The 26,960-nt window shown below is 43.8% G+C and overlaps 1 protein-coding gene across 1 annotated transcript in view; it reads right to left on the reverse strand.

Moving 5' to 3' along the window:
• The window catches only part of WRNIP1 (WRN helicase interacting protein 1), a 117,887-nt gene that overhangs the window by 74,035 nt on the left and 16,892 nt on the right, over positions 1–26,960 (reverse strand). Inside the window, exon 2 of the mRNA XM_030210944.1 lies at positions 18,680–18,871. Coding sequence (XP_030066804.1) covers positions 18,680–18,871 — 192 coding nt within the window. The remainder of the gene's footprint in view (positions 1–18,679; positions 18,872–26,960) is intronic.

Below are 26,960 nucleotides of genomic sequence, written 5' to 3' on the forward strand. Positions count from 1 at the left end.
TAACTGCATGTATTTCTTTGGTCCCAGACCCTTGCACTTAAGCGGATTGCTAATATGGAGGAAAGAAGGAAAGCAGAAAGAGCTGGCTTTTTGGGGAATAAACCATAATGAATATGTATGAGAACCATTATGGTTATTCCCCAAAAAGCCAGCTCTCTCTCCATTCCTTCTTATCCAGAGCTCCCTCTTCCTCTCCATAATATTTCCCACCCCCTTTCCCAGACCATGCCAGTGTAGACCTTAGAAATGCATAAGCTCTATATGTAGATCCTTCAAGAGGTAGTGTGTCATGATTTAGGCTCTACACCCTTTCTGACGTTTTGGTGCCACCTCAGTAAGGCCAACAGGTGGCATAGTAAGTAGATTAGCTCTATAGGTCCCGAGTAATTCTTGTAGGTTTGTATTACAGGTACTTCACAATAAGCTTGGAACTGGAGAGGCTTTATGTTTTTACTAATTTAATACCAAACTCAGAATTTTTTTTTTAAATATTGTGAATTCCTGAGGAACTACCCTTTTTCTGCTTTACATAAGAATATATGTATAGCCATAGTGGGACAGGCCAATGGTCCATCTAGCCCAGTATCCTGCTTCCAGCAATGGCCAATCCAGGTCACAAGTACCTTGCAGAATCCCAACGAGTAACAAGATTCCAAAGCTGCCAACCCCAGGGATAAGTAGTGATAAGTTGTGGCTTTCCCATACCCACCTTAATAGCAGTTTATGGACTTTTCCCCCAGGAACTTGTCCAAACCTTTTTGCTAACTGCTGTTGCCACATTCTCTGGCAATGAGTTCCACAGATTAACTATTCGTTGAGTGAAAAAATATTTCCTCCTATTGATTTAAAAAGTATTGCCATGTACCTTCATTGAGTGTCCCCTAGTCTTTGTACCTTATGAGAGATCAATTCACAGTTACCAGTTATACTCCGCTCAGAATTTTGTAGAACTCAGCCGTCTCTTCTGTAAGCTGAAGAGCCCTAACCTCTTTAGCCTTTCCTCATATGAGAGGAGTTCCTTCCCCTTAATCATTCTGGTTGCCCTTCCTTGAACCTTTTCTAATTTTGCTATATATCTTTTTTTATATCATTCTTAGAGGAGCTATGGAGGTTTCTGAGGATGCAAAATATATGTTAGTTAACAGCATGATGGTCCAGTGTGAAGTGTCAGGGGTTGATACTTTTTGTATGTTAGATTTTCAGGCTACATAATTAAACTGATACTTCAAAGGTATTTACTTATTTTATTAATACAGCATTGTATGAAATTTATATTTATTATAAAGCAAATTTGAAAGATAAGTGCCATTGTGGTAATTAATTTGCAGGATACTGTGATGTGTATTGAGATGCTGACCAGACACAAGCCTACTATAATGGCAAAGTTTAAGTTATGGGATAATGCTATATTTTGAAAAATGTCAGTTTCCAAAATTTCCATAAGTAATGTAGAGGTTTTATGTTGATGCAGGATAGAATGTTTACTTAGAAATCCATCATCAAGTGCACTCTGTGGCATTACTCAGGAGTATACCAAGAACTACTCACACCTATATGCCTACTGCCCACCCCCCATGTAAACTTTGGGCCCCCCAAAATGTCATGCCTGGCTACACCACTGGAAGTAAGGCTGTTTAGGTAGGTGAGGTGGCCAGCACAAGTGTAGGCTTATTGCAAATTTAGATATATCCCAAATTATATTGAAATTGGTCAAGTTCTGACAGAGTTAAAATAGTAACTTAGTAGATGACAGCAGATAAAAAAAAAGACCTGCACAGTCCATCCAATCTGCCCAATAAGATAAACTCATAGCATGCGTTGCAATATAACATATATACTCTTGATCTGTCCTTGCCATTTTTATGCTACAAACCGTAGAAGTCTGCTCGGCACTAGAGGTGCTGTCAAAGCCCACTCTAGCTCATAATCATGGCACAGACCATAGAAGTCTGCCCGACACTGGCCTAATTTTCCAATTACTTATGAGACTGGGCATCCAAATGGCAGATGATGTTTAATGTGAGCAAGTGCAAAGTGATGCAAGTGGGAAAGAGGAACCCAAACTATAGCTACGTAATGCAAGGTTCCACATTAGGATTCACTGACCAGGAAAAGGATCGAGGTGATGATACACACTGAAACCCTCTGCTCAGTGTGCAGTGACAGCTAAGAAAGCAAATAGAATGTTAGGTATTATTTGGAAAGGAATGGAAAACAAAAATTAGGACATTATAATGCCTTTGGTAGAACTCCATGGTGTGACTACACCTCAAATATTGTGTGCAATTCTGGTCACCGCAACTGAAAAACATATAGTGGAATTAGAAAAGGTACAGAGAAGGGTGACAAAAATGATAAAGGGGATGGGACGACTTCCCTATGAGGAAAGATTAAAGTGGCTAGGGCTCTTCAGGTTGGAGAAAAAGACGGCTGAGGGGAGATATGATAGAGGTCTATAAAATAATGAGTGGAATGGAATGGGTAGGCATCAATCGCTTGTTTACTTGTTCCAAAAATACTAGGACTAGGGGGAACACAATGAAGCTACAAAGTAGTAAATTTAAAACAAATCAGAGCAAATATTTCTTCACTCAACATGTAATTAAACTCTGGAATTCTTTAACAGAGAATGTAATAAAAGCAATTAGCTTAGCGGGGTTTTAAAAAGGTTTGGCGATCTTCCTAAAAGAAAAGTCCATAAGCCATTATTAAAATGGTTTTGGGAAAATCCACTGCTTATTTCTTGGATAAGCAGCATACAATGTATTTGGGATTTTGCCGGTACTTGTAACCTGGATTGCTCTACTACTACTACTACTACTACTTGACATTTCTAAAGCGCTACTAGGGTTACGCAGCGCTGTACAATTTAACATAGAAGGACAGTCCCTGCTCAAAGGAGCTTACAATCTAAAGGACAAATGTACAGTCAGTCAAATAGGGGCAGTCTAGATTTCCTGAAAGGTATAAAGGTTAGGTGCCGAAAGCAACATTGAAGAGGTGGGCTTTGAGCAAGGATTTGAAGATGGGTAGGGAGGGGGCTTGGCGTAAGGGCTCAGGAAGTTTATTCCAAGCATAGGGTGAGGCGAGGCAGAATGAGAGGAGCCTGGAGTTGGCGGTGGTGGAGCGCTATAGAAATGATAAATAGTAGTAGTAGTTGGAAACAGGATGCTGGGCTTGATGGACCTTTGGTCTGTCTCAGTATGGCAATACTTATGTTCTTATGTACTAGAATAATTGGAATTACTACATAAGCACTGAAAGTTTGTTTTGTTTCTATTCTCTTTCCATTTAGAAATCCTTTGTGTTTACCCTATGCATTTGATAACTTTGCTACTGTTTTCATCTCCAACGTCTCCTGTGGGAGGGCATTCCAGGCATCCACCACCCTCTCTGTGAAAAAATACTTTACTGCAACTTCATGTCCTCTAGTTCTACCACTTCCCTTCCTCTGGAAAATATCTGTTTGAATATTACTACCTTTCAAATATTTAAACATCTGAATCATATCATCCCTGTCCCTCCTTTCCTCTAGGGTATACATTTTCAGCTCAAGTCTTTTCTAATATGTCTTTTGGTCCAAACCCTATGTCATTTTTGTTGCTCTTCTTGAACTACTTTAATTCTTTTTACATCCTTAGCAAGATACGGCCTCCAAACCTGAACACAATACTTCAAACAAGGCTTCACCAACAACTTATACAGTAGCATGAACACCTCTTCTACTGGTTATACCTCTTTCAACTCAGCCTAGCATCATTCTGGCTACGGCCACCGCTTTGTTACGTTGTTTCACTGCCTTGAGATCCTCAGACAAATGGTATGGGATCTGTGTTGCAAACTGTACGAGGAGAGACTTGCTGACCTCAACATGTATACCTTAGAGCAGTGATGGCGAACCTTTCAGAGACCGAATGCTCAAACAGCAACCCAAAATCGAATTATCGCAAAGTGCCGGTACTCATTATGGGCGGGGTCACCACATATGACTCCACCCCTATGATAGCCACACCCCTTACACCAGCCATGGCGCATATAAACAGACTTCGATATAACAAAAGAGAGGGAACGAAGTACAAACTAAAGTCCAAACAAAAAAAACAGTACCACGGGCCTTTAAAAATGGAACACAGTTCTTTAATGAATGGATACAGAAAGTGACAGTGCCTTGGTGCTTTGTAGCTTTTACTATATGAGACGTGGGGACCCCTGACACAGGTGCTAGTCACCGAAACACGGCCCGTGTCGGGTCTTTTTGTCAAGGCTCATTCATTAAAGAACTGTGTTCCATTTTTAAAAGCCCGTGGTGCTGTTTTTTTTGTTTGGCATATAAACAGACATCATTGAAAATATTATACTAGTATAGGAGAAAAAAATAACATGATTTTCTTCCATTATAAATCATTTCTGTAAGCTGTTACAGCTCCAGTATACCCAGTGCAAAATAAGACAGCAGATGTAAATTCTCCAATTCGACATATTCCAAACACTAAAATGAAAATAAAATGATTTTTCCTACCTTTGTTGTCTGGTGATTTTGTTTTTCTATCCATATTGGTTCTAGTCGCTGATTCTGCTGCTCTCTATCTGTTCTCTTAACTCCGTTTCCAGGGCTTCCTTTCCATTGATTTCTTTACTTTTCTCCTTTCTTCTTCATTTCTTGCCCTCCATCCATGTCCAGCAACCATCCTCTCCCCTCCAGCCACAAATGTCCAGCCACCCTCCTCTCCCCCCTGCCCTCCCTCCCAGCACCTGGCAGCACCCAGCACCAGGCCTCCCTCCCACCCAGCACCCACCATCAGGCCTCCCTCCCACCCAGCACCCAACACCAGGCCTCCCTCCCTCCCAGCACCAGGAACCCCCCTCCTCCTAAAATTGAAAAAGCGTACCTCCTCGGAGTCGGGGTTAAGGCGGCGTGAATCCGCAGTGGCAGCGAAGCGCGTGTGCATCGCTCGATGCGCCTTCGGCCTTCCATGTCTCTCAAGCTGTGGTCCCACCTATGGGCGGGACCAGAGCTTGAGAGACAGGGAAGGCCGAAGGCGCATCGAGCGAAGCACACGCGCTTCGCTGCCGCTATGGATGCACGCTGCCTTAACCCCGACTCCGAGGAGGTACGCTTTTTAAATTTTAGGAGGAGGGGGTTCCTGGTGCTGGGAGGGAGGGAGGACGGGAGGGTGGCCTGTTGCTCGTTGGGTTGGAGGGAGGGTGGGAGGAAGGCCAAACTGGGAGGGAGATTGGGCGGACCAGTGATGGCGACGGCGCGCATGCCAAGGGAGAGGGCTCTGCGTGCCCTCTCTGGCACGCCTGCCATAGGTTCGCCATCACTGCCTTAAAGGAAAGGAGAAACAGGGGAGACATGATACAGACAATCAAATATTTGAAAGGTATTAATCCGCAAATGAACCTTTTTTTGGAGAGGAGGAAGGCGGTAGAACTAGAGGACATGAATTGAGGTTGAAGCGGGGGCAGACTCAGGACTAATGTCAGGAAGTATTTTTTTCAAGGAGAGGGTGGTGAATATGTAGAATGCCCTCCTGCGGGAGGTGGTAGAGATGAAAACGGTAACGGAATTCAAACATACGTGGGATAAACACAAAGGAATCCTGTTTAGAAGGAATGGTTCCGCGGAATCTTAGCGGAGATTGGGTGGCGACACCGGTAATTGGGAAACAAAATGGGGAGCTGCGCTGACTTCTATGGTCTATGCCCTGATTGTGACTGAATAGATAGGGATGGGCTGGAGTGTAAATTTTAAGGGGCTTCGACGTTAGCTTCAGAACTTAGTACAAGAACAGTGCTGGGCAGACTTCTATGTTCTGTGCCCTGAGAAAGGCAAGGACAAATCAAACTCAGGTATACATATAAAATATCACATATCATGTAAATGAGTTTATGTTGTTGGTCAGACTGGATGGACCTTACAGGTCTTTATCTGCCGTCATTTACTAAGTTACTATTACCCCAAGGCCCCTCTCCTGAGTTGTGCTTATCAGTCTCTGACCTTCAAGCTTTTTGTATAGTATTTTTCCCCTTCTGCGTTTTAATTGGCCAACATCTTACCTCTTTTATTCCCAAACTCACAGTACTTTTGTTGGGCTCTGCAAATTAAATTCAACAATCCGTAAGCTAACGTTCTATGGCCTTTGCCAGTGCCTACCTAACCTATTTAAAGCCGTTAGCGCTCTAATAATCTCTCTCATGTTTCTTTAATTTTTTTGTAATACAGTTTCCTCTGTCTCCTGTCTCCATTTTTTTCCCTTGATGCCAACTGGATACAGATTCCCTTAAGTACCGTATTTTCACACACATAACATGCACATACACAGGAAGTTACATTAGAGGAGGAAAGGCCCCCAATGACACGCAAAGCTGCCTATTCCTGTGGGAACGGATTACTAAACCAATTAAGGTAGACTGTGGGGAGGGGGAAGGAGAGGAGAGTGGACAGCAGGGAGCCTGAAAGCAGTGAAGGGGAGGAGGGGGGGGGCGCTCGAAGGCAGTGACCCCACCGCCAAACTAAGCAAGAGATGATGTGGGAAAGCCGAGGTGAGGAGGAGATGCTGGTGGAATGTGACGGAACACTCGGGGGGGGGGGGGGGGGGGGGAGGAGAGGAAGGGAAATGGAGAGGAGTATTTTATGTTATGTAACATGCGAGTTTTATGAAGTTTTTTTTGTTTTTACATCCGCACCCAATTTGTGCATGTAATATAAAAATATAGTACTACATTTAACTCTTCCCATGTACTACTGATACTGAGGAGACAGAGATAGTCACTAATAGTAAATATTCTTTCAACCCTTCCGCCTGGTCTTTTAGCATATGTACACCTTTAAGCAACTTTAATTTAACCTCCAAAAAAATACACCCAGGACTCTGAAACCCTAAATCAAATTCCCCCCACACTGTAGTATGTTTGGATCACATTATGGGTTTTATAATAATTTCTCCCATTCTTTGCAACCATTTTTAGTCCCCTAAAAGGAATTCTATCCTTGAGTGTCTTATCATGCACATGGGAGTAAAGAATGTATAACCTTGTCTTTGGGTGCCTCTCTCAAAAGAGATCCATAATGCTCTTGCATAACGTCTTTAACAACTTTTCTAACACGTTCTATTCCATATCTACTATTAAACTACCTATCCAAATCTACCATGCGTTGCCAACCCAATAACTCCTGCAAAGATTCCCAGTGTCCTAACTGCTCTTCACTGGGAGCCTATATATTAATAGAATGCAAAATGTTCTCCTTTAATCTCTCCCCTCACTACTAACATCCTACCTTCCTTATACTCTACTACTACTACTATTTAGCATTTCTATAGCGCTACAAAGCATACGCAGCGCTGCACAAACATAGAAGAAAGACAGTCCCTGCTCAAAGAGCTTACAATCTAATAGACAAAAAAATAAATAAAGTAAGCAAATCAAATCAATTAATGTGAACGGGAAGGAAGAGAGGAGGGTAGGTGGAGGCGAGTGGTTACAAGTGGTTACGAGTCAAAAGCAATGTTAAAGAGGTGGGCTTTCAGTCTAGATTTAAAGGTGGCCAAGGATGGGGCAAGACGTAGGGGCTCAGGAAGTTTATTCCAGGCATAGGGTGCAGCGAGACAAAAGGCGCAAAGTCTGGAGTTGGCAGTAGTGGAGAAGGGAACAGATAAGAAGGATTTATCCATGGAGCGGAGTGCACGGGAAGGGGTGTAGGGAAGGACGAGTGTGGAGAGATACTGGGGAGCAGCAGAGTGAGTACATTTATAGGTTAGTAGAAGAAGTTTGAACAGGATGCGAAAATGGATAGGGAGCCAGTGAAGGGTCTTGAGGAGAGGGGTAGTATGAGTAAAGCGACCCTGGCGGAAGATGAGACGGGCAGCAGAGTTTTGAACCGACTGGAGAGGGGAGAGGTGACTAAGTGGGAGGCCAGCAAGAAGCAGATTGCAGTAGTCTAAACGAGAGGTGACACCTCCTGGATTTGAAAGGGAAAAAAATCAGTACTAAATATAATAGCAACTCTTGCCTTCACAGTGCAAGCTGCCACCACATCACATTCCACCTGTGCAAAAACTTGCTGAGAAATGTCCTTTGCAATTGTCATAACATATGACATAACATTGTGTGGAGGAGTGGCCTAGTGGTTAGGGTGGTGGACTTTGGTCCTGGGGAACTGAGTTCGATTCCCACTTCAGGCACAGGCAGCTCCTTGTGACTCTGGGCAAGTCACTTAACCCCTCCATTGCCCCATGTAAGCCGCATTGAGCCTGCCATGAGTGGGAAAGCGCAGGGTACAAACGTAACCAAAATAAAAATAAATAAGATGAATATTGAACAGTTTCAGGCATACCCTGTATGTGCAAATGACATCTTCTAGACCTATTTTAAAGATCTTTTATTTTGCCCCATAATTCCAGAGTGGTCTTTGTCAGTTCTTGTTGCCCTTAATTCCCCTACCATTTCTGTAAAGTGATCCATTTTTACGTCCTTTTCCTGACACTTCCTTCATACTGTCTTTAAGGTCTTTGTGCATCGATTTAAAAGGGAAAATTAGGTTCTTACCTTGGTAATTTTCTTTCCTTTAGTCATAGCAGATGAAGCCATTACGTATGGGTTATGTCCATCAACCAGCAGGGGAGATAGAGAGCACTCAAACTTTCACAGTGCCCTCTTGGCCAGCTAGCTCCACTGCCTCTTCAGTATTTGAAGCTTCCAAAGCAGTATGGCAAACCGCAATGGGAATCACAAGAGCTTTCCTCACAGCGAACGATGGCCCATCATAAGGGCATGAACTCATAAAGGAGGGAATGCACATCCTCCTGGAGGGAATAAACTCATCCTCCTTATTGTATAAGTGGAGGGGAACACACGCGCCTCCTGGAGGGAATCACACATCCTCCCAACACACTGGAGGGAATGAACTCATCCTCCTATTTATAGAACTGGAGGGGAACACGCGCGCCTCCTGGAGAGAATCAACACATCCTCCAAAAAAAACATGCTGGAGGGAATGAACACATCCTCCTAAATTTAAACTGAACATGAATCCTGAAGATTGTTTTCCAACTTTCTCCCAAGGAAGGAACTTCAGGAAATTAGAACAGAACCTGAAAAACAGATTCACAGCATACAGACAATCATACAGGGAGGGCTCATGGCTTCATCTGCTATGACTAAAGGAAAGAAAATTACCAAGGTAAGAACCTAATTTTCCCTTCCTTGTCATCAAGCAGATGAAGCCATTACGTATGGGATGTAACAAAGCAATCCCTAGATAGGGTGGGAACAAGCCACACCACGCGCTAGCACTTGTGCACCAAAACGCGCACCCCTCCTGGCAGCCACATCCAGCCTGTAATGTCGGGCAAAGGAGAGCTTAGAAGCCCATGTTGCTGCACTGCATATCTCTTGAAGAGAGAGTGCTCCAGTTTCAGCCCAAGAGGAAGAAATCGCTCTAGTAGAATGTGCCTTAAAGGCTACAGGCGGAACCCTGCCGGCCAGCAGATAAGCTGAAAAGATAGTTTCTTTGAGCCAGCGGGCAATAGTGGCTTTAGACGCTGGAGACCCTCTGCGAGAACCGGATAGCAAAACAAACAGATGATCAGAAGTCCTGAAAGAGTTAGTAACTCGCAGATACTGCAGCAGAGTCCTGCGCACATCCAAAAGGTGCAGCTGCCCAAAAGATTCTGGAAACTCTTCCTCTGAAAAAGAGGGCAAGAAAATAGGCTGGTTTAAGTGAAAGGCTGAAACCACCTTAGGCATAAAGGAAGGCACGGTCCGAACCGTGACTCCGGACTCTGAAAATTGCAGAAATGGGTCTCTACAGGACAGCGCCTGGAGCTCTGACACCCATCTCGCCGAGGTAATGGCCACCAGAAAAACGGCCTTCAGTGTCAAATCTTTCTCCGATGCTCGCCGAAGCGGCTCAAAAGGAGTTTTCAAAACTAGGTTTTCAAAACTAGCCCCAGGTTCCAAGCTGGACAGGGTGCTCGCACTGGAGGTCGGAGCCGAAGCACCCCTCTAAGAAACCGTGCCACATCTGGGTGAGCAGCCAAAGACACGCCTTCCACCTTACCACGAAGGGAGGCCAACGCTGTCACCTGCACCTGCAGGGAATTATAGGCCAAGCCTTTTTGTACACCTTCCTGCAAAAAGTCCAGACTCGGCGAGACAGGAGCCCGCATTGGAGCAATGGCTCTGGAAGCACACCAAGACTCAAACAGGCACCAAATCCTGGCATAAGCCACGGAAGTGGACCGCTTGCGGGCTTGAAGGAGAGTGGAAATAACTTTATTGGAATAACCTTTATCCCTCAATTGCGCCCTCTCAATAGCCATGCCGTAAGACCAAAGCGGCCGGCGTCCTCCATGGCTACCGGTCCCTGAGTCAACAGGTTCGGTACCACAGGTAACGGCAGAGGAGCCTCCAGGAGCATCTGTCGGAGGTCTGCATACCAAGGTCTCCTTGGCCAATCCGGGGCGATGAGGACCACTTCTCCTGAGTGCAGCCGAATCCGCAAGAGCAGGCGACCTATCAAGGGCCATGGGGGAAACACATAAAGTAGACCCGGAGGCCAGGGTTGAGCCAAGGCATCCAACCCCACCGAGCGAGGATCTCTCCGTCTGCTGAAGAAGCACGGGACTTTGGTATTGGCACTTGTCGCCATTAGATCCATCACGGGCTTGCCCCATTTGGCACAGATCTGCAGGAATACTTCGGCTGCCAGATTCCCAGCCTAGAGATTGCAGTACTGAGACCACTCTGGCTGTAGCTTGTAAGCTCTCTGTTGCAGAGTCTGCTCTGATGAGCCAGTCGTCTAGGTACGGGTGAACCCTGATACCTTCTCGCCTGAGAAAAGCAGCTACTACCACCATTACCTTCGAAAAGGTTCGGGGAGCTGTGGCGAGGCCAAAAGGCAAGGCCCTGAACTGGAAATGTTTTCCCAACACCGCAAACCTCAGAAACTTCTGGTGCGGGGGCCAAATCGGTAAGTGCAAGTAAGCTTCTTTCAGGTCTAGAGACGTGAGAAACTCTCCTGGCTGTACCGCCGCAATGACGGAGCGCAGGGATTCCATGTGGAAATGCCGCAAACTCAGGGACTTGTTCACTTTTTTTAAGTCCAGAATAGGGCGAAAGGACCCACCTTTTCGCGGCACCACAAAGTAGATGGAGTATCGGCCGCAGCCTTGCTCGGCGGGAGGCACCGGGGTCACTGCCCCTCACTGAATCAGACCTTGTAAAGTCTCCTCCACTGCCGCCCGTTTGACGGCAGAACCGCCATCGGGACTCCACAAACACGTCTCTTACTGGGGCGTTGAATTCTATTCTGTATCCATCTCTGATCAGGTCCAGAACCCACTGATCTGAGGAAATCTTGGCCCACTCCTCGACAAAGAGGGAAAGCCGTCCTCCGATGACAGGCATCGAGGAGAGGGCTGGCGCACCATCATTGAGAGGGTCGCCCCTGAACTCCTGGTCTTGAGCCACCGGCTGCGGAACGCTTGTCCGAGCGAAAGGAGTTCCTCTGCTGACCACGGGCACGTGAAGTGAACCCAGCAGAACGCCCCGGGCGGTACCTTCTAGCTTCACGGAAGCAAGGTCTGTACGAGGAATGGACCGCCTGGCCCTTAGAGGAAGGCCTCTGCCTATCTTCGGGCAAGCGCTAGGGTTTTGGATCACCCAGGCCTTTCACAATTTTCTCCAACTCCTCACCAAATAGGAGAAGTCCTTGCAAAGACAACTTCACCAACCTTTGCTTAGAGGCCATGTCCGCTGCCCAGTGTCGTAGCCACAGACGACGGCGAGCCGCCACTGCTACTGCCATTTGTTTAGCCGAAGCTCTGACAAGGTCATAAAGGGCATCAGCCAGAAAGGACAAGGCCACCTCCAACCGCGGAGCCACATCCAAGAAGGGCTCCGCGCCATCTCCGGGCTGAGCCACTGCCTGTTGCAGCCAAGCTAGGCAGGCTCTCACAGCATAACAGCTGCATGCAGACGCCCGAACAGTGAGACCTGCAATTTCAAAGGACCGTTTCAACGCTGTTTCCAGCCTACGGTCTTGAACATCCTTCAGGGCAACACCTCCTTCAACAGGGAGGGTAGTTCTCTTTGTCACCGCAGTGACTAGGGCATCCACTGTAGGCATTTGAAAACGAGCCATATGTCCCTCACGCAGAAGGTATAACTGCCCCATAGCCCTGGAAACTCTCAAAGGTCCCTCGGGGTCAGCCCACTGAGCCGAAACAAGCTCTAGGATGGAGTCATGCAAAGGGAAGGCCCGAGCAGCTTTCTTGGTACTAGCCATCCTGGGATTACCCGAGGAGGCCATGCCACTGTCAGGATCTTCAATCGAGAGGGCCTGCAGGGTATCTGAAATAAGCGCTGGCAGCTCATCACGGTGGAAAATCCTCACCGCGGAGGGATCATCCAGATCCTGTGGTAAATCCGCACCTGACTCTGGTTCCTCAGACCAAGAACGTCTGTCAGAGTTCTCCGAATCCTCACACCCCGACCACGGGGGGGAAAAGGTGCACCACAATCTGAAGGGGAATTAACCCTTCTGCGCTTATCTTTAGGCCAAGCATCCGGGAAAAAAGCCTCACTGGGCAGTCCCAGGCCAGAATCCATCGGGGGGGCAATCAGAGGAGCCTCAGGCGACCCTTGAGGAAGGGCTCTTTTCATCATGTATGCTTTATGCAGCAAAAGCACAAAATCCGGGGAGAAAATCTCACCCTGGGCACCCAAATCCTGTCCGGTGCTAGCCACTCCTGAAATAACCTCATCTCGAGGTGCCCCACCCGACTCAGGTCTCTCCGTGTCCACGGAGGCCGTGCCATGCGGTGTAAGCAAAATGGCGCCCGCTGCCAGCTCAGAGCGGGAAGAAACATCGCTCGCCATGCTCGGGCCGGCTCCTACGCCAATACAGCACGATTTACAGAGCCCTGCTGCTGATTTGCGCTTGCCACAAGTGGAACAGCGCTTTACATTGTCCGCAGCCATCGCCGAAAAACGGCGGTAAAATCCAAAATGGCGGTTTCGCGCCAAAATCGCCCCGATCGCGGGCCCACCCCGGAGGAGTTGGAAAACACTCTTACCTCAAAGGATCTAGTGTACAACTACGATCCTGCTGAAAATCAGGTCAAAAACCTCTGTTCCAGCGTCTCTGCGTTTAAAAACGCGACGCAACTTTTTTTTTTTTTAAGCTGTGAGGAAAGCAGAGGTATTGAAGACTCCGGAGGCTCAGATGAGTGGGAAAGGCAGGGAAAGGGCGAACCTATATGCCTGCATCCACTGTTGGTGGGTAAGGACAGGGAAAGCAAGGCAATATGTCCACATCCACAGAGGTATGGGTAAGGCAGGGAAAGGGCGAACCTATGTGCCTTTAAAGTGAAGCTGCTATAGCCTCCAACACTCCGGTTAACAACTGGCAAGCCAGGAACCACCTCCCGGCAGATTTTTCTGGAGCTCGAACAAGCTGCAGCCACCCTGCTAAGGGAGATAGAGAATACTGAAGAGGCAGTGGAGCTAGCTGGCCAAGAGGGCACTGTGAAAGTTTGAGTGCTCTCTATCTCCCCTGCTGGTTGATGGACATAACCCATACGTAATGGCTTCATCTGCTTGATGACAAGGAATTAATCTTTTAATCCACCATCTACATCTTCATATTGCTTTTACACACCACCTGGGTATCATGAATGCTTCCCTCACTGATATCATTCTCGGACTCAGAGCTCAGTGATGTCATCTTATCCGCCATGCCTCTCCCACACAGTCTGCCACAGTGGCCAGCGTTTTTTTTTTACACCACACCATTCTTTGAAAGGTTGTAGCTTAACTCTCATCACCATTGGGAAAAAAGATTACCTTTTACTCAGATGTCCACAGAGAATATTCAGGATAAGGGTGAGGGGAGTGGGGGGGGGGGGGGGGGATTTTCACTATTTAATGCTTCACCTGGTCAGAGATCTAGTCTCAGCCTTTCATCTCTAACAATGACATCACTTTGTCTTATTTTTGTTAAATTGTCCTTGCAAATGTGTTATTAAGTATCGGAATTCTAATTATATTATTTTTGTATTTTCGTAAGTTATGTTTTTGAGTAATAATGTTGTTTCTGAGGGAAAAATGAATCCGGCTTTAGCTCTTCTGGATAACTAGCTTAGTACTTGTAGTTAAATTGTTGAGGTTTTTTTTTTCCTGTTTTTCATAAGTTTCTAAAGCAGTTTCCTGCAGAACTTTTATCCTGCTCAGCTCTATGCCATTCCGACTATATAAATCTTACCTCTTTACCAATTTAATTCACCCTGTCATTTTAATATAATTTGTATCCCTGTATCATAGTATCCCTCTTTTATCTGTCTTCTTTCAACCTGATCTATGAGATGCCCATTATGTATATATCATTCTTTGGTGCCACACAATCTTATTTTTTAGGCTTCTTGCATTGCCATACAGTCATTTTAAAATGTTTTTTTGATTTGTATTACAACTATTTCTAATTACAACTTGATTGCTAGCAGATGTAATCTTTATGGAACAATAATCAATCATCCCTCAAAGGTGTCTCTCATATACACTATCACTTTCCAACCCACCCTGGACAGGATTATTTGTCATTTTGTGAAACTGTTTGAACCATTTACATTCCAAGAATCTATACTTTCAATCCAATTTACCCCTTTCCCTTCCCTCCATTATCCTCACCCCAGCCATACCCATCCCCTGCTACTACAGGAAGGAAAGTAGAAGAAAAATGACAGCCATTGCTTTCATCAAATTTTGGTTCCTCCCCAGATAGTCCCCCCAACTTCATCCATAGCCACCCAACCTTCACCTATTAGTCCTCCCTCCCCCTCTCTTCTTTCCCAACCAGCCCTCCATACATGAACACCATCCAGTCATATAGCTCACCCTCATTATCCACAGAAAACTAGACTAGTCTCTCAAGACCACAGAGTGTCAGCCCCTCTCCCCTCCACTTCCTTGCTCAAGTTTGTTGCCCTCTGGAATCTTCAGCCTTTTCATTGCCTCCCAAAGTACACAGAGTACAACTTTTTCTTATAGGTCCTATGGGGGCCTCTTTGTGCCCTGATCTCTCTCTCCATAAGATCAAGATGGACTCAGTCCATTCACTCTTAAGTCTCTTAGGGCACTATCAGCTTCCTCCACCATTCTGGCTGTGTATGTCATTCCACTTACAGTAAAGGGTAGGCCAAATGGGAGTAGACAGCTATAGTGATGTCTCCTCCTTCGCAAGCGGAATATGATTGCTCTCATTTCTTTTCTTTCTTGTAGAGTGGCCAATGCAAAGTCCACAAATACTGCCACTTTCTCACTTTCCCAGTCAATGATTCAGAGACCCCTTGCTGCTATCTTCTCCTTGACCATGTAGTCATGTACTCAAACAATGTCATTTCTGTGCGCTCTATTCAACTTAACTTCAATATCAATAATTGGCTGCTCTTCTGAGTCCAACACTGCCCTACAAATGCACACTGCTACCTCCTTGCTGTCCTTATACTTGTCCTTTTTGGGGATCCCCTCGATCCACAGATTATTCCTGCAGAGGCAATTCTCCAGATCTATCAGATGTCTGACCAAACGCTCCAATTTTTGCAGCTTGGGCTAGGCTGCCCCCACTTCCTCTTCTTTCTCCTTAAACTTCTTTCTACACATGATCCTAGCTCAGATATTTCTATTTTAATTTTACCTATCAAGTCAATCAGTTCAGACTTACTCACTGACATCTCTTGTTCCAGAACACTTAACCATCTTTCAAAATCTACCCAGGAGATTTGTACTGCCTCTCCGGCAAGTGGGCCTGCTGTGTGTGGCGTTGCTCTGTCTGCCTGTCTGCGGTGCATTTGCCATATTGGGTCAAACAGAAGGTTCATCTAGCCAATCCAGGTCACAAGTATCTGGCAGAATCCCAGAGCAGCAAGATTCCATGCTACCAACACCAGGGATAAGCAGTGGCTTTCCTCAATGACTACATTAATAGATGTGTACGGACTTTTCCTCGAGGAAGTTCTCCAAACCTTTTTTAAACCCAGATATCTAAAGTGCTTTTTCCACCTCCTCCGGCAATGAGTTCCAAAGCTTAACTATTCATTGAGTAAAAAAATATTTTCTCCTATTTGTTTGTGATTTTGAAAGAGTAAACAATCGATTCACGTTTACCCGTTCTACTCCACTCAGGATTTTGTAGACCTCTATTATATTCCCTCAAAGCTATCGCTTCTCCAAGCTGAAGAGCCCTAACCTTTAAGCCTTTCCTCATATGAGAGGAGTTTCATCTCCAATCAGTTCAGTCTCCCTTTTGTGAACTTTTTCTAATTTGGCTCTCTCTGTTTTGAGATACGGTAACTAGAACTGCACACAATACTCATGGGTGAGATCATATCATGGACCGATAGAGAGGCATTATTATATTCTTTGTTTTATATTCCACTGCTTTCTTCATAATTCTTAACATTCTGTTTGCATTTTTGGCCATCATGAGCAGATTTCAACATAATGACACATAGATCATCTTGGATGGCAACTCCTAATGTGGAACCTATCATGTACCTACGATACGGATTATTCCTCCCAATATGTACTACTTTGCACTTGTCCACATTAAATTTCATCTGCCATTTGGATTCTCAGTCTTCCAATTTCCTAAGGTCCTCTTGTAATCTCTCACAATTTGAATGCAATTTAACAACTTTGAATAGTTTTGTGTCATCTGCAAATTTAATCACATCATTTATCATTCCCATTTCCAGCTCCCTGCTGCCAGTCTCCCCCAAAGGTGAACTCGCCTAGTTCCACTGCTCTTCACCTTGTGGTCATTACCAAATTCAGACCAGCACCTCAGCAAAACATCAGATACTCCAGGAGACCAGGTATATAGCTTTTACAGGGCACTAAAATCTTGATTTTTTCACTGAAACACTAGAGCTCTCACAATAAATGATACACTTGGGTTGGTGATATCAATTCCTCTCACAACTTTAGATTAAGCATGTCTAGTCCTCCTTGTTTGCAGAATCTCGATTATCCGACCTTCGCTAATCCGACCATCTGGCATATCCTGACAGATCCCCCAGTGACATCACATTTATTTCTATTAAAAATCTTTGTTTTAGAACAATTTTTGAAAATCGGAAACTCTATGCCTTTGTTTATACATTCCTTGAGGGGTTTATACAGTGTTTTCCATATTATCTGACTTTTCAGTTATCCAAACAACAAGCGCTGCGCACAACTGGTAGCGCTGTAGAAATGATTTGTAGCAGTAATTTAGGTCGGATAATCGAGACTGTAATGCATTCACTTTTATCTTGAATTTTCTACAGCGCATAGTATTTCATCAATTGTTTTAAACACCGTTTGAGGAATTTTCAAGGGAGCAGCTCTAATCATATGTAAAAACTTAGAAGAAATCATCATTTTTATAGCAGTGATTCACCCGCATAATGAGAGATAGAGCCCTACCTTTCCAAGTCTATTCTCCCATTAAATGAAAAACATATTTATCCATACACTGAAATATTTAAATTAATGTGCTTCCATTGTAAGTAACAAACCTTGTGCAACTTCTGAGTCAATCAATTGTAAAATGACAGAATAAAGATTTATCCTAATTTACACGTAGACCTGAACCTTCTCCAACTTTCTAGAAGACCCCAGTACTTTAGATACAGACATTTTTGGACAGTTACGAAGTAAGTAGGTAGGCTATAAACTACCTACAAGTGTACTTCAGTTGCATACATTTTAGCTGCAATTTCAGCTGCTTTTGAGATGCTAATTTATAAAGACACATCAATATCTATGTCTCTATTAAATAGCCTCAAAATAGGCACTTAGTTGGCCTCCCAACTTTGGCAACCTGTTACAATTACCTTCATAGGGAGCAATTCTATAACAGGGTGCCCAGAATTAGGCAGAGACCACACAGTAAGAGCCCATTCTATAAAGGAATGAAGGCATCTATTTTCCTTTATAGAACAGCAGCGGAACCAAGTATCAACATGCCTAACATTTAGGTGGGAGCACTTATGCTAGCCATAGAGCTGGTGTCAGTGCATGGGCTTAAGTGCGGCAGGTACTACTACTACTTAACATTTCTAGAGCACTACTAGGGTTACGTAGCGCAGGTACGTAACTTAGCATTCTGTGAGCTATGAACAGATGGGAGTTCTGCCTGTGTCCCGTACATGCCCCCTTGCAAATACACACTTAACTTATATTAGTGTATATTTGTAGAATAGTGCTTTCACTCCTATACGGCAAAATACTGCATAAGTGAATACATATATACTAGGACTCTAACATTTATACGTGTAATGCAAGAATAAATGTTAGTGCCTAAGTTACAGAATTGCATCCTTGGTGCATAGTTCCCTGTGAGAGGTGAGACAAGATGCAACCTCATTATTACGTACCCACATATATTTACACAAAGAGACCTAGGATAATAAAGGGAACTATGCAAGATCACACAAGATCAGTGAGAAAGGGAGATCTGAACCTATATTCTAGGCACTTTTTTAGTGAGGAGAACTGTGGGGTGCAAGAATTTTGATAAATACACACATGGTTCTGCACTACTACTTAAGAGAGAGAGAATGACCGCTCAGCAGGCAGGTAGTTGCTATATACTTTTAGCTAGTCATATTGAATGGATGGCATGGTTCTGTACCTGTTGCAATTTGTTGAAACGATGAATCTCATCGACAAAGAGGATGGTCTTCCTCTTGACGAGCCGAAGTTCATTCTGGGCCTGCTTTATCACTTCCCTGACATCATTCGTCGTTGCACTCGTTGCCGACAGGGTCACAAACCTGGCACCGTTCTTCTTGCTGTTTTTAGCTATAATATGTGCCAAGGTGGTCTAAAACAGAAAAGTAAACCCAGCTATCATTTATCTGAATACAGCACAACCTAAAAACAGCCACCAGAAAAAAAAAAAAAAAAAAAGGTCAACATGTTCTATCCCCAGCTCAGGAAAAAACAAAAAGGAGGTGAAATCCCTCACGGAACGTGAGATATGAAACAAAAAAGTGAGGAGAATAAGTGAGGATACCAAGAAAAATGTTTATTCACATAAAAAATGACCCGACACGGCCGTGTTTCGGCCAAAAGGCCTGCCTCAGGGGTCCTTATAACCTCAGGTAATAGCATTTTCGTAATTCCAAACCGTATCTACGAGAGGAGTACAACAGGCTAGTTTCTGTTTTAAATATCCAAAAATTTGTCTAGAAGAGAGGAGACCCAAGAGGGTTCACCGACACCATTTTTCAGAGTGCACGGTTCACATCAAATTACCTGAGGTTATAAGGACCCCTGAGGCAGGCCTTTTGGCCGAAACACGGCCGTGTCGGGTCATTTTTTATGTGAATAAACATTTTTCTTGGTATCCTCACTTATTCTCCTCACTTTTTTGTTTCCTATCCCCAGCTCAGGCAACTCCCTGTTCATCCATCATCTCTTTCCACTTTCTTCACCAAAATTCTATGTAACCCAGACTAACGCTGGGGGCAAAGGTGGGGGGCTTTGAAGAGAAGAAAGGAGCTGGTACATTTGGGGTTCTATATCCACGTAATGGAGACTATTTTCAGTAGCTTAGAAACATTTGGGGGAGAGGGGGGAAAGAGGTCTTTGACAGAGAGGAAAAGAAAATGCCCAGACACATATGTGTTAATACTAAGCCCTTGGAGGATTTTTTTTTTAACCTGTGTTGCTGCAGAGTTTAGATTATAGCCTTTGGTTCAAGATTGGCAAAATAAACTGATGAATAAAGAGTAAGGAATCTATTCGAGCTAAGTGTTTTGATTTTTGCTGTGCACAGTGAATTGAAATTCCTTTGGAGATAGCGTTAAATTTTTGCCTATTAATAGTAGATGTTAACTGAGAAGGTATTCATAGATTGACTAGATATGTTATGACACCTGTTTTTTTTTTTTTGGGGTGGGGGGAGCAATAGTTTTTTCTCCTATTAGGAGTTGGTTTTTACTGCTCTTTTTTTCAAGGTTTCTGTCCTAAAATGGAATAATTTATAAATACACACCACCTCCTGGTTTTGTAAAAAGACGAATACCACCTCAAGCTCTAGTAACAGGTGAAAACCAAGACAAAATGCCTTATTCCTGCACACTTAGGTGCAGCGTATTGCTTGCAGATTGTTTCTTGAGAAATAAAAAAATTCCACACGAAGCGTGCTTAGTCGGATCCATTTAAACTGCACAATTGTTTCAATAATTTTTATTGGAGAATTCCAAAACAATATTTCCAGCAACAATTGTTAATTTCATTTCTACCTGAATTTAAAAAGGAATACATCCTTCCCTACCCCCCCAAAAAAAATAATCATGTGCAATTAAGTTTAACAAGAGGGTGCAATGGTTTCATTGATCAGCTAAAGGGGCGTGGGAACCAAAAAGGTAAAAACACCTTCCAAAACAAACACACACAAAACACACTCTACTTTCATATTACACCTTAATCTGGCCCAGCTCCTACTGGCCATTATTTACCACCATACAGAGGCTTTCCCAACTTTTAACCCTCTCCAACCAGCCCAGTAACAGCAATGAAACACCTAGTTCAGGGGCTACACATCATGGCTCCCAATGCTTCTTCACTTTTTCAGTAGTTAATACAGGCTATGTAAATACCATAGTATTTTTCAGTACCTGTATGTAACTCTTCACATCTTGTCAAAGAATATTGTCCTCCTCTCTACGTAAGGCTCCCTCACTGTCTCCATTCACATCAATACAATCACCAGTCAGCACCAGGTTCACATTTCTAGCAAAAGGGGATCGAAAAAGTACAAGCAATATGCAAGTCAGGTCACAAATACAGACTAATTGCTCATGCTTATAACAACAAAATTAGGTTCCCGGTTTTTAAAGTTTTCCATGCACACTATCAAAGTTCAGGTAGGAAGCCATGTCATTCTTGGCTAAAATACGAGGTCTTCAAGGTCTCTCTCTTTACTGAGTGACCCATGGCAGATGCACAAAAATGTTAATCCTGGCATAACATTTCATAAGCTACTGAGTACTGAATGCTCACACTGCAAAATAAGTTTTGACTCACTGAAACATTAATAACTTATCATGATATATTCAACACTATGGTGATTAAATTCAGTATCCCACCATCTGATGGGACCCATATGTATACAATCGTCACCTGGGTAGCACAGATCAGAAGATTTCAACCCAGTCCTCACACACAGACTAAGTACAACCTCATAATTCTCTCTGGACTCTTATGCAAAATTTATGACTGATAAATTAGTTGGTCTCTGAGGTACATCCATTATACAACTCAGCCACTTTTCTCCACAGGAGCCAACTTTTCAAAATGAATCAGGGTGATCAACTCGGCACAAATTACCAAGTCCATATAAAGGAAAATTAAAGCATGGTGGGTTGTGAACACAACTGGTCAGGCTGTCTTTCAACTCCACTCATCACCACGGTTTACCATCCTACTCCCTGCCCATCTACACCACACTCATGCTAAACTTTCCAGTCCACCCTAGCCCATCTATACAACCCATATTCTCCCCCTCCCAGCCAGTTCTCAATAGTCCTTTCTTCCCTACCTAGCCTGTGCACACCATATACTTCTTTTGTCTCCGACCACCTCCACTTATTTCTCAGTCTCCTCCCCTTAATGACTTCTTCCTCATCTTCTTATTCTGCTTTTCACCTCACATCTTTCTCCCAATGCAGTTTGACATATTACATTACAAAAAGTTCTTATATTCCACCTATACCATATAATTCTATGTGGACTCTCCTGGGATAGACATCACAATACTACTACAAATAACCATCATACATCCAAATATTTTTTTTAAAACTGAAAGCCTTTAACAGTTTCCTAATTTGATATGGAAGTGCATTCCAAGCAACAGATGCCAAATAAGAAAAGCCAATTGAAAACATTCTTTTGGAGTGAATTCCCTTAGGATTAGACCTACTATTCTTTGTTTTGGGGTAGGATGCTTAATACCCCGCCCCCAGGTACCATCCACTCCCCCAGTTCTATACTTCTCTGCTACTTCCGCCTCACCTAAACTGCATTGCCCCCTACTAAATTCTTCACTCATTAGGTTCTCTTTCACTCTACCTTTCCCTCCCCCTGCATCCAAGGCTCACCCATCCCTCATACCTCTTAAGCACATTCATTACATGCTTAAAATGTATCCCCACCCTTCCTGGAAAGGATCGTATTTGTACTCCCTCTTCCCAGAGCCCCCAAACACATTCATATCTAGAACTTACAGACTGAAATACAATAGCAGTTCCACATCCAGAAAGGCCCTATGAGCTGCTCCACCACCTACTACTACTACTTAACATTTCTAGAGCGCTACTAGGGTTATGCAGCGCTGTACAGTTTAACAAAAAAAGGATGGTCCCTGCTCCAAGGAGCTTACAATCTAATGGGCGAAATGTCAAGTTGGGGCAGTCTAGATTTCCTGAATAGAGGTATGGTGGTTAGGTGCCGAAGGCGACATTGAAGAGGTGGGCTTTGAGCAAGGCTTTGAAGATTAGCAGTGAGGGGGCCTGCATGAACAATCCTTGGAAGTTCAGCCACCACTTGCTCCACAGCCCCTAGGGCCACATTTGCATATGGTGCTTCCTGCTCTCAGACTGAAAATCCCAAAGATTGGGATTGGAAAACAGTGAACCCAAAAGCATGTATTCATATCAACCCCACTGTGTGCCAGCCCACCTGCTAAAGCTCTAGTGGTCACAGAATAAGTGGTTGGCTTGGGAAGCTGAATTAGCACCCACTCTAGTGCCTTCTGCAAAATGGAAATTGGCACCTCATTTGGTGGTAACAGCTTTGGCATAATGCCCCTCCTTTATTAACGATGATTCCAGCACAACATCCCTCTCTCCTTTTAACAAACATCTCCTTTTTTTCTCCTCCATTCTCTGCCCAGCACCATTATCTCCCCACTGCCCTCTTTCCCTGGCCCAAATGATGTAGAAGGATATGGGGGTGGCACACCACTATAGCAGTACCCCCTCATTCATGGTAGTCTGCACAGTCACACACCCCAAAAGATAGACTGTAGCAGAGCTGTGCCGGGAGTGAGAATGAAAGCCAGGGCTGAGTAGCCGAGCCAAGAGGAAAACCAAACCAAGATCCTCTTGCCCCCTTCCAAGCTCCACAAATCTATCCTGTAACCTCTTCCTGCTGCTGCCATGCTGTTTCTTTGGGACCATGCAGCATAATGAGCCCACTCAGTCCAACACCACTGTCTCCCATAAAATGTAACAAGGGAACGACTTGTATTTTTGTGAAAAAAAGGGAGATGGTGTTACTCTCTACTCAATGTTCAATCTGAGACTCAATCATAGGTCTGTGCATTTCAGAGCTACCAAAGGGAGCAACTTTAAAGATATTTTTCAGATTATGGCATCAAATACTGGCACAATCCCCTCCTGCTGTGCTCTTCTCCATGTCCTTCCAGTAAAATTACATATTAAGTCTGGTGACTACAGGGCTGGAGAAGGGCAAAACATAGCTATCTGCCTATCCTTGATCCAGCCTAGCTGGCACAGAAATCTTTTCTAAAGACTTAAACCTTTGTGTCTGTAGTTTAAATTCAGTTCTCTGTCTCTACTTGATATTGGTTTTGTCTCTGTCCTCAAGTTCCTTCTTTTAAGGATTCTCTTCCAGTCTTCCTCCCATGTCACCATCATTTCTATTTTTTCCATGTATGTTTGTCTCTTCATGGTTTTTCTCTATAGCTTCCCTCATCTCACTTTCTTCTAGTTTTACTCCTTCTTCTACTTGATGTCTGTTCTCTCCACCATGACCCCCCCTTTCCCTCAGCCACTCATTTGCCAGTCCTACACGTCTACTTCTTTATCTCTTTCAGCTCCTCTTCTGTCTGCAGCTTGTGCCCCCTCTGCCTGCTCTTCTTCCAGATCATGTTTCCTTCTGCTAGCAACCTTCTTCCAGACGGCTTAATGCGCATGAGTTTGGCGCCATTTACAGAATCTAGACCTTAGTGTACTGTTCCGAAACTTTGTCTGTTCATTCCCATGTTTCAGTTACCATTCTAAGACCATAAACCAGTACATCAAATTCTGAAATAAATAAATAAATAAATACCAGGGCGAGACAGAGTTTTAAACACAGAGCTACCAGTTAAGCATATGCACTAATTTTTGACATACATTATAATACCTGTTGGTCCTCAGAGAAAAATGTCTTTCCACCAGTGATGCGGAATTGACTACATGTCTGCATTCCTTTATTTGGCCCCAGCATTGTGGAATGCCCTTCCCCAATATCTTCGGATGAAAATGAATTTTTAATTCTTTTCTAAAATGTTAAAGAGCATTTTTTCTCTAAAGGATTTGAGAATTGTTAATTAGGATTCCTATGGTAGGGTAGCATGATGTTGGTCACAGCTATGGCTACAGGAAGGTATCCTTTCCTGTTTCTTCTCCCTCTAGGACTATCTTAACATTTTATCATGTTTTAAGGTATTACAAACCGCTATGATTATCGAATGAAAGGCAGTATAGCAAGTATATAAATAAACATAAAATACATCAGTGCCATACTGGTTACAAACAAGGGTCTATGTAGCCTAGTATCCTGCTTCTAACAGTGGCCAGGCCAGGTCACAAGTATCTAGCAGAATCCCAAAGAGTAGCAAGACATAGGTAAACAGTGGCTTTCCCCAGATCTACCTTAACGGTTTATGGACTTTACCTCCAGGAATTTGTCCAAAGCTACTCTAGATGCTTTTACCATATCCTCTAGCAACAAGTTGAGCGAAAAAATACTTTCTCCTATTTGTTTTAAAAGTTTTACTATGTAACTTAATGGTGTAACCCCTAGTTTTTGTACATTTTGAAAAAGAGTAAAACCACTGATATGCGTTTACCCACTCCACTCAGGATTTTGTAGCCCTCTTATATCACCCTTCAGCCTCCTCTTCTCCAATCTGAAATACCCCAACTTCTTTAGCCTTTGTTCTGAGACTTGTTCCAACCCCTTGATCATTTTGGTCACTCTTCTCTGTACCTTTTCTAAATCTGCTATATCTTTTTGAGATAAAAATTTAAAAACCATCATACGTTATACTGTTTTCTCAAAACTCCAACACTAAAAGGGAGGTGTGTTACAGATGTTTACTATTACACACATAGAACAGGTGATGCCCTAGAATGCTTTCAACGTTTTGAAAATCAGATTTCCTCCAGGAGAAACATATATTCAAGAAGTGGACTTCAATCAATTCCCTTAATGTTCATTGTAGAAAGATGGTTTTAGATTCTTATTAATTTCAACAGAAACAATAAGGGGAATTAAATACTTGGGAGTGATATACCATAAGGATTTAGACCAATGGTTCCCAAACCTGGTCCTGGAGGCACCCCTGCCAGTCAGGTTTTCGGGATATCCACAATGAATATTCATGACAGAGATTTACATGCACTGATTGAAATATGTACTAAGCCTGCTACCCATTCTCATAAAAAACGTATCTGGAAAAAGCAAAAGACTATGTTTTTCAAGTTCCCCGGTGGATCTCCAGCCCTCCTACTCCCCCCCCCCCCCCCCCCCCAGACACACACACAAAAAAAAAAATCCCTGGTGGCCCAGTGGGCTACACACCCCACCCAACCCACCCTGGTGGTCCAGCGGCCCCTTCACCCCCCCCCCCCACCTCGTGGGTGATGGAGGAGGGAGTAGCACTCCCTCCTCTTCCAGCACTACCTCCAAAATGGCGACGCACTGGGCAGGGCTTCCCTACCATATAAGGCAACTGGATCAACAGGGGAGGAACAACAAATGGCAAATGTATAAATAGGGCAGGAAATACAAATTGTTACTCCAGGAACCATTCATGGATCAACATCGGATACATGGTGAATTGAAACCTAAGTATGAGAGATTGATAGCTGCAGCCCAGGACAGCAGATTATGGACAAAATGGTTTATAGCAATCATTGAAAAAAACTGATGCAACAGACATCTGTAGATTCTGTAAAAAGAGCTAGAAACAGTTACTCATCTCATGGCTGACTGCAAAATGCTGATGGTGGAAACTTTTATGCAGAAAGGCACAAGTTGCTACGTCACATTCATTGGAAACTCTAAGTATTACAACATCGATGTGCTGGAAAAGCACTGGAATCGTGACCCTAAGAGAATTGTGGGAAACGAAGAGGTTATGATCACCTGGGATACCCCCATCCTGACTGACAAAAAGCTGGATGCCAGAAATCCAGATATAGTAGTAAAAGAGAAAAACACCAGAAGAGCATTGATTACAGAGGTGTTGGTCCCAAGTGATTAGTCGGTGAATCGTGATCCTCAAAGTACTAAGAAATGCAGTCCGAGACTAAGAAAATGTAGCAGAAAGATATAGAAATTTTTCCCATCGTTTTGGATGCCACAGACGTGATTAAAAAACGTCCATGTGCACCTGATAAGTTGCCTATACATGTTACATCTTATGAACTCCAGAAAGAAGCTGTCTGTGACACAATGCAAGTACTACAGCGAGTGTTAGCAGTAAATTTGAGAGACTGCAATCATACTCCACATTCTATTAAACTCAAATCAATTCTTGTATACCGCTAATATCTCCTTTCCAGGGTTCAGTGCGGTTTACATTCTAGGGGAGACAAAAGCAAATAGTGTTAGTGTAAGGTATGAGAAACATAGACATGCATTGGTGTAATGCATGAGACTAAAAACATTAAGGAAAGGATAATGGATGATACTAGGGGGTAGAAGTCATGATAGATTGTTATACCCTGGCTTTGGAGTGAGGTTCATTACTGTCATGGTATGAACACTGATCTATCATGAAAAACCAGGGCACAGAGTATCAGCTTCTGCATACAGAGTAAGGCCATGGTGGGAACAGTGGAAAGTTTTTCACTGTGTTTTCCTCCTCTTGCAATGATACCTCTGTGCTA

This window comes from Microcaecilia unicolor, chromosome 1 (assembly GCF_901765095.1).
Source record: "Microcaecilia unicolor chromosome 1, aMicUni1.1, whole genome shotgun sequence".
NCBI classification, from domain to species: domain Eukaryota; kingdom Metazoa; phylum Chordata; class Amphibia; order Gymnophiona; family Siphonopidae; genus Microcaecilia; species Microcaecilia unicolor.